The 9323-nt window shown below is 45.4% G+C and overlaps 1 protein-coding gene across 1 annotated transcript; it reads right to left on the bottom strand.

Moving 5' to 3' along the window:
- Positions 1 to 6003: 6003 nt before the first annotated feature.
- Positions 6004 to 7593, bottom strand: LOC123159427 (NAC domain-containing protein 20). Its single transcript, XM_044577264.1, has 2 exons — positions 6993 to 7593; positions 6004 to 6882 (listed from the first exon to the last, which is right to left on the bottom strand). The coding sequence occupies exons 1-2, from the start codon at positions 7488 to 7490 to the stop codon at positions 6307 to 6309; spliced, it is 1074 nt and encodes a 357-aa protein (XP_044433199.1). The 5' UTR covers positions 7491 to 7593; the 3' UTR covers positions 6004 to 6306.
- Positions 7594 to 9323: the final 1730 nt, after the last annotated feature.

Consider the following 9323-nt stretch of genomic DNA (forward strand, 5'->3'; position numbering starts at 1 on the left):
AATCGATCGGCTTCAGCTAGCAGCAGTAGCGAAGGAATCGCTCCATTGGGTTCAGTTAACAGCCATCGATCGATCGCTCGGGTTCAGTAACACGTAGCCTGCAGTGCAATCGCTCGGGTTCAGTTAGAGCCCAACGCCTCGCTCGGTTCAGTTAGAGCCAACGCCTCGCACACACGCGCGTACGTGTACGAGAGAAATGCGCATTGCTCGGCCCCCACCTCCCACCGTAAGCGGCAACTCCCCGAAATTTTCCTCCCCCTCGCTTCTACCACGGTTTTTTCCGTCATGGATGACCCAAAGAATATCATGCAGCTGTGTCTCCGGCCCAGCCAGGACGAAAAGCCCATTTTTTGTCAAGATTTTTTGTCATAGAAGTAGGAGCCCACCACATCTATGATGATACGGGGTTTTGTCATAATTATCGCCATAGAAGTGTCATATCTATGACATAATTTTTTTCCGTTCGGCCCAAAATGTCACGGATGTGTCTTTTTTTTGTAGTGGTTGGTTCTCAAACTGAGGAAAATACTTACTCTACTTTGCTGCGTCACCCTTTTTTCTTCAAGGGAAAAACCAACGCAAGCTCAAGAAGTAGCACCGACGTCCACCGTGGAGAGCGTTGTTGCCACATCCCGCGCCCGCTGCCGCGCATGGCAAGCACGCTGCGCCATGTTATGCGTCAGACGATGCCCATGGTGCATCCATGGCCTTGGCGCGCTAACGAAGGGGTTGCGCGTCCGCCACCGCGTTCAGGCTCCAGACGGACCGCACCGCCTCCAGTGAGGCAGCGATGGCTGCCCTAGCACTGGATTCATGTGCCATTTGGCGGACGCAATGGATTGCCGGTGGAAGGAGTCCGAGGGCTGCCATGCACGGGCGTCCTCGCGGGCACGGCGGAGCACAAGCCGGATGGCCATCTCCTCGTCGAGGCCGCGTGGAATGAGATAGAGGTCGACGGATCTGGAGGTGAAGGACTCGGATCCGTTGCCCGCCATGCCGGAGACGGGCTTGGGGGCCGAAGGGGAGTGGAGTGAAGTGACTAGGTTTTGATTCGGCGAGCGGATGTGGAGGAATATATGTCGGATCAGGTGGTGGGCCAGCGTGAGCCAGGTTCGACGTGGCGGAGACGCCCCATATCCGTCCCATATTTGGGCTGGATATGACGAGTGTCGGTCAACCCGGTTGTTTAAGGTCCGTTTGAGGCTCCCGTTTATCAAAATTTTACGACCGGACAGTGACCATGCGGCCGTCTAGGCATACGAGGCGGGTTTGAGATGCCCGGCTGTAAATACTCTTAGTTCATCGTCTCACCAATGCAAAGCATGGAGTCTTAATGGAGAGGGGGTAATTAAGAGGAACCGCCGTCACTCTATTTTTCACACAAGATAACAGTAGCTGATACAAAGATACACCGCACCCTCGATATTCTCGTCCTTTATTTGACATCAGCTCGAATTTGGCTGTTGTCGTTGGCCGACGGGGAGATCGTGCACATGGCAGGACCGAACAAATGGAAAGCCGCAAAGTGAACCAACTTAAACAGTCGAAATGATACAAACCGCAAGCATATCCCGACGACAAATGACCTCAGCCGTCAAACTGGACACAAAACACGGTGGCATGCATTTATCTAACGGCACAACACAATACCAACTTGAAGCCAGCTTGCGAACCAACCTGTGGTTGAGATGGTTAGGTGGACAGTGGTATCCCCAATCCATTAGGGTCAAATCCTGATGCTCACGTTATTCCTCGATTTATTTCAAGATTTCCGGCGATGCGCTTTCAGTGGGAGGAGAGACGTTTCCGTCGATGACGAGGCGCCTACGGTGACTTTGTAAATCTCAAGATGATATGCCGGCTCAGTCTTTCGGATGTGCTCATAGGAATAGGGCGTGCATGTGTGCGTTCATAGGGATGAGCGTATGCACGTGTATATGAGCATTTGTGTTTGTACTGATGCTAAAAAAAACTCTGTTAGCCGGCTTAACATCAATGGCATACCACATAAGGGTGGATTCCATTGCACATACATCGGGTGGTCATTTAAATGGATGCCACCGGTATCATGCGCCGATTAGGAGGCAATCACTACTTTTAATGGAGCAGTTGGTAGTCTCGCTTCTAGATTTTTTTTCGTCCCACCTACCATGGTTTTTTTGGTACCTCCTCCCACCTTCGCTGGTTTTTTTCATAGATTTTTTTTCGTCCCCTCCCCCACTTCATCGGTTTATTTTTGCTTCACCCTCTCACACATCGAAAAAAACTGAACGGATCAGAACTTTCCATACTGACACAAATTATTTAGTAATGTCTTTATGTAAAAGAATCAATCACAATCAATCTCTAAAGATCAAATCTAAATTAATTAATCTTCATAACGTTTGTTTCCTTCCGAATCAGGTCCATAACTTTCCTTCCTTTTTTTGGGCAGAAACTTTTGGTAGCAGAGATTAGGAAGCTTCCTATGAGCATAGTAATAGGAAGTATTCTTTTTCTTGATGATTCATTTCCATGCATGATGATAGTAAATTAGGCCAACATTCACCACTATTTATCAACGTCATCAATCGTGTCCATTCCTACCAGTTTTAAGGGAATCCACTCGTTACGTCTTTTTTAAGGGGATCCGCTCGCTGCATCGTTGTGGCACGTTATTTTCACAAGCAATTCCCCTAAAAAAACACAACGCCCTACCTCGACTTCCCTACCTGGACGCCGCCGCCGCCGCCCATCGATCTCGCCGCCTCCCGGCGATCCCCTCCTCCCTCCCGCAGCTCGAACGGCCCACTATTTTGGGCACGAGTACCGCCTGCCTCTTCGCCCATGCGTCGCCCCTCCTCTTCACCATAGCCACGAGCACCATCCGAGGCGGAGCCGCAGCGCCTCCATAGATGCGGCGGAGACACCATATCTAGTGGAGACGGCGGTGTAAATCTTCTCCCACTCTGCTCCTTCCCCTGGTTACCGGCCTGCTCCACCTCCCCTCTGCTTCGTGTGGATCTGCTCATGTGCAGCAGTAAACTTTATTTAGGTAGAACTATTCTTCTAGGCCTTTTTTTGTTACTTACAAATTAACTTTTTGAGCCAATGCTTGCGGCATGAAGTATTACCTAGAGTTCCTTAATCAATCTGCTTGTCCATCGTTTCATTTGGTTCAATTACTATCAACAAGAACGCATTGTGAAACCGTTAGCTTATGAATGTGTGCTCTTCCTGCATGAAGTATGGGAGGTTTTTTTTCGTCCCACCTTTCATGGTTTTTTTTGTACCTCCTCCCACCTTCGCTGGGTTTTTTCGTAGATTTTTTTCGTCCCCTCCCCCCACTTCATCGGTTTATTTTCACGTCACCCTCTCACACAACGAAAGAAATCTGAACAGATCAGAACTTTCCATACTGGCGTAAATTATTTAGTAATGTAGAATCAATCACGAACAATCTCTAAAGATCAAATCTAAATTAATTAACCTTACCTTAAATCGCTCAATCACATTAATTAGAAAACAAATAATTGATTTTCAGAAAAAATCGCTCAATCACATTAACCTTACCTTAACTCATGGATGGTAATCAATCTCCAAACAAAGGAAACAATACATCGAGGGAGCGGTAAATAAACTCCCTTTCTTATGACATGTATATGATCTTCCCTTCCCTCTCCGTTGTCGAGCGTTCTTGATTCTCGAGGCCCATGCTTGGGCTGCATCACTGGGTCGTGACGGTGCCAGAGGACGAGAACGGCGAGGCCGGGTGCCGCGGCACCGCGTTGGCCGCGGCCGGTGAAGGGGGCGAAGAAGGGCGGCTTCCTGGCCCTGGGAGTTGGTGCGGTGGAAGCGGCACTTGAAGGACCCGGCGTGGGTGGCCGGCGCGCAGACGCACTTGGAAGCGGACCACATCCTCCGCGTATTCTTGGAGCTGCGGCTAGCCGATTTACATGATATTAATTTCCTCAGTTGTGGTGGCAAATATAATAAACATAATCCATATTGTTATGCACTAGCGTGTGTGTGAAATAGATTGATTATGGTCCCGTACCCAATAATATGGATGTGTGTGTGTGTGTGTGTTAGAGAGAGGGGGGGGGAGAGAGTGAGGAAAAGGGAGGCAGAGAGTGTGTGTGTGACGATTTGATGGTAAAAAAGGTCGTCAATGTCACTTGATATGTATAAGAATATTAATATTGAACTCTTAAAGTTAATGTGACCCCGTTACAACGCACGGACATTCTTCTAGTTGTATATAACAAACATCTACTGACTGCTCGGGTCAACCGAATACTATTCAGCGACCGAGCCATTCATCGGCTTTGCATGGATGACACGGAAGAAGGGAGAAAAACGGAATGCAACCTGAAGATATGTGGACTATTCGAATTTTTTCTTGAGTCACACATGACTGTCCTGCTGAAGCCAGGCTTAGAGCAGAACACTGTGGTCTCATAGCCAAACACCGGAAAGCACAACCCATGAAGATGGTGTGTTTTTTCTGAGCCACACATGGTTGTCTTGCTAAAGCGCAGCCAAGCCTCTGCTCGGATAAGAGCCTTGTACGACGGAAGCAGACCGAAAGCAGAGAAACAGCTAAATCATGAACAAAAGTAAAGGTCAATACATAGCATAGGTGGCCCCTTAAAATTTTAGTGGATCATAGACACCAAAATGGAGAGACGAGGTCCTTCTCTCTCATTATAACCATAAACTCGGGAGTATTTTGTTCGCACTGTTCGCAAGCACGAGTTCCACTAAAATTGACTCACGGGTGCATCGTAATCATAAAGAAGAGGGGGCTACCTCCTTTTCTAAAAACAAAAGTGTTAGTGATATTCTTGACGCCGGACGAAGTCGACCATCCAATATATGCCTCTTTTGTATGGAAGATTATTACCATCGGCGTCATGGGGGGTAATGCCCGGCGATAGTCTCGTCGAATGACACTGAGCTTTTGTAGGAAATATATCACGGGACGGTAAATATAAGGCTAGTAATTGCTCGAATCAGCCGAATATTCCTCGACGGAACAACCATTCACTTGTTTCGCATGGGCGACATGGAAACATTAAGTCCAAAGCCATAAAAAAAATGAAAGAGGTAGGCCCAAAGGCCGAGAGGTAAGAAAATGATTGTATAATGTTAAAATATGTCTTGTGCCATTAGAAAAATGTTTGTGCCATTTAACAATATTCACTGGTTTAAAACTGTTCGGGACATTTTTATAAAACATTTAAAGAATGTTCGGGACATTTTTATAAAAAAACTAAATTACGTACATAGATTTTCTGGGAAAATAAAAAACATCAAAAGTGTTTGTCACATTTTAAAAATGGTTCAAATATAATCAATGTTCTGCGTGTATTTTTTAAATGCTCACGGCATTTCTGAAAAAAGTATAACATATATTAAAGAAATGTTCAAAGTGCACACAGGAAAGTTTCAAGGTGTGTCTAAAAAATGTTCTATATATATATTCAAAAAATGATTAACGTCTTTCCAAAAAAAATCAACATGTATTTGAAAAAATATTAACATTTTTTCAGAAAAAGCAAACATGTATTTGAAAAAAATGTTCATCATGTATTTTACAAATGTTGAATGTGTATCGAAAAATATTCCGCGTGTTAACGGAAAATGTAAAAGCTGTATTAAAAAAACCGGCTGTATTGAAAAAAGAATAATAAAAACACGAAAGAAAAAAACTGATAAATACATGCAGAAACAAAGAAGAAAATAAACGCACGTGAGCTTCTAAAATTGGTCCAAACCGGTCCATATAGGTTTCCTAAAAGCTCTTCAGAACAGTTACGTTGGGCTGGCTCGTTAGCTGCAGAGCTAAAGGCGTAATGGAAGCTCGTCTCGTAGTAGGCAAGACATACCGTTTGCGGTTGAGACAAGTCGTCGCTCAAACGCATAGGGCGTGCGCAACTCAACCGACCCATCGCTAGTACTGTACTGAAACGACTAGTGTAGTACATTTAGTCGATTCACGATAATACATTTACTCAAATATTCAAAATTAAATAAAGTAGTTTATTGCACATAGGTTTAATACAGGCATGATGTACACACTGCCAGGTAGTTTGGAACACATGCAAATGTAGCTAGGTATACACCGGTGGGTGGCATATACAAGCCAGTACACATACACACAGTACTAGCACAAGAAAGAGGCAAAGCCAAGCCAATCAATGCATACAAGCTCTCTTCTCACGCACAAAAATAAAATGCGGTGCAAACCAATATATATAGGTGGTGGTATGTATCGATCGATCTTCTGATGGTATATATATTAGTGCTTGGATCATCTGTTTATCAGTACTTCCATATGTCATCCGTACCCATGTTCACTGACGAGATCTCATCAGCAGTTGTTGCAACGTCGTTGCTGCTGAACCTGGCCAAAGTGTCCTCCTGCGACACTATGGATGACGGCCCGCTCCCAGGCTCGACCCCGATCATAAGGCCCTCATCTGCACCTATCTGCATCTGCATCGGCATTTGAATCATGTGTTGTTGTTGTTGTTGTTGCTGGTGGTGGTGGTCATGGTGGTAGAACGACACCAACGGTCGTGGTGGGGTAGCCATATTCTGGTAGTGGTGATTCCTGAAATAGTGGTCGTTCATCATCGGGAGCACCGCACTACCCATCATTGACGATCTGGCCCCAACGTCATGCAGCTGGTATGAAGAAGATGTAGGTACGGACGATGGGGGCACCAGGGATGATGATGCACCATAGCCCATGAAAGGAGGTAATGTACCGGATTCATGGAAGGCATGTTGCTCCTCTGCTCCCATGGGCATTGACATGGGAATGGCGTACGACGACACAACTACCTTCTTGAGTCCAGTGCTCTTATGGAATATCCTGCAAACCACATACTCCTCCTACCAACATACATAAACTAAATCAGTGCAAATCAACTATGTCCAGTAGCTAGCTATTACGTACGAACGTGTTCATGAATCATGAGTACTACTAGTATGTGTTTAAATACCTTGGAAGATGCATTAATGGCTGTGGCGGTGGTGATGTCGGTGGGTAGACCAGGTGTTCCTTGTTTTCCACACTCGAGCCTATACTCATGCATGACCCAGTTGGTCTTCTCCCCCCTTGGCGCCCTACCCTTGTAGAAGACCAACGTCTTCTTCATGCCGATGAGACTTGTAGTCACATGGTGGAAGATCTCCTTGTCCTTTCCAGTGGCCTTCCAGTAGCCGGAAGTCGTGGCTCGGTTAGTCCGTATACCGGTGGGGTACTTGCGGTCCTTTTGGGAGAAGAAGTACCACTCCTTCTCCCCCATTTTCGCCTTCTCGGGGAGTTCCCACGGCTCACATTTGTTCAGGTCCACCTCCCCGATCGCTATGGGGTCGAATGCTTTGTTCAACACTTTAGGGACTAGGTAGGAGGTGATGATCTCCACATCCGTCGGGTGAAACCTGAACCCCTGAGGGAACTTTAGTTGTTGCCGCTGAACTTGAAGGTGGTCTGCCATGGCGGAGGCTCTCTGGGAAATTGGTTCTAGGGTGGCGCAAATACTGGGGGCAACGATGGAGATTTGTGTAACTACAAAAGGAATTCAATGATATCTAGAGATATGAGAGCAGATGCTTAAATAGAGTGAATGCTTGTGCTCGCAAGTCACTTGCTAGAGAAGCCTTGACGTTTTATGTGCTTTGTTTAATTTGTCCCTACTGAAAAGTGGATGGATGGATGTTTAGATAGATAGATAGAGATAGCTCCCTCGCCTTTACAACTGTGTGTTGTTTATCTTGCTATGGGGCCATGCCTAGGTGGTGACAAGTGCTAGGTTTCTCGAACCTCTCCAAGCCATGTCATGCCAAATTGAACACCTTTGTTTTTGTTCTCATTCTTGTTAATGTATGCATATGCATTCCTCATGCTCTGCTCGTCTCATCTCCATGGAAAGTGTGTGCTTCTGTTGTTGTTGCTTGGCTTTAGGGGCGGACCCAGAATAAAAATGACCCGTTGCTCACATATACACCATATACGGATGGATACCAAGCAATAATATGCATAGAATTAACATGCTAGAATAATATAAAAGGCCGAGCAGTAAAATTTCTTACCAAAATGAACAAGCATAAAAGACTAGTTGATGGATAATCATGTGTTTAATATAATGGGCCAACATTATCTGAGGTCTTCGTATTTTTAAGAATCGTTCCCATAAATTCCCCTAAAATTTGTCGGTTGTTATATGAGCACAAGTGTGCAGCGAGTTGCATTATTTCTGTTTGTAGATGCAAAAATAGAAACAACAAAATAGAACATATTGATTAAACTATACGTGTATGAAGTTAAACTTAACAGACATTGGGTATTACTATCATTGTGTGCGGACAACAATGATCCAACTAGAAGTGAATCAATCAAGAAAAGTGAAAAATCAAAGCAATTTGTTTCTTAGTTGTAATGCCCTTGAACGTAAGCCCTACATTTTAGAGAACAAGAATTAGGCAAAACTAAATAATTATAATAACTTTGAATTTAGAAATCCCGGGCATACAATTTAGAGAAAGGTAACTAGACAAAATTAAGATACGGAAATGTCCTTTGAATATACACCAACCTACAGGTCGTAGTAGCAATCTAGCGCAGTGGCAAGCGGTTGGCAATTGGCTCTGACTGAGCGGGTGATGCGGGTCGCTCACATTTTTACTGCTCGACGTTTTATAATATTATTGTGTGTTAATTCTACGCATATTATTGCTTGGTATCCAACCATATATGGTGTATATTTTGGCACCGGGTGTCGGTGTCAAAACCGGCAGATCTCGGGTAGGGGGGGGGGTGCAAGCTGTGCGTCTAAGGATCGATGGTAACAAGGGACAATGGGACACAATGTTTACCCAGGTTTGGGCCCTCTTAAAGGAGGTAAAACCCTACGTTCTGCTTGATTGTATTCGATGAGTATGGGGGTTACAAGAGTTGATCTACCTCGAAATCGTAATGGCTAAACCCCTAGCTGTTTAGCCTATGATTATTCTGATGGCCTCTACGGACTAAACCCTCCGGTTTATATACACACCGGAGGGGCCTAGGGTTGTACAGAGTTGGTTTGTAGGGAAAGGAAATAGCACATCCAAACACCAATCGCCGTCCACGCATATAGGAGTCCTACCCGGACATGGGGGACGGTCTTCTGCTTTATCTTCATGGCCCATCAGTCTGGACCGTATCGAATAGGCTGGACACCTGAGGACCCCCGAATCCAAGACTCCGTCAGTAGCCCCCGAACTTGCCTTCAATGAGGACATAGTATCCAACTTATGTCTTCGGCTTTGCAAGGCGGGTTCTTCAACAT

The sequence above is a fragment of the Triticum aestivum genome, chromosome 7B (assembly GCF_018294505.1).
Source record: "Triticum aestivum cultivar Chinese Spring chromosome 7B, IWGSC CS RefSeq v2.1, whole genome shotgun sequence".
NCBI classification, from domain to species: Eukaryota; Viridiplantae; Streptophyta; class Magnoliopsida; order Poales; family Poaceae; genus Triticum; species Triticum aestivum.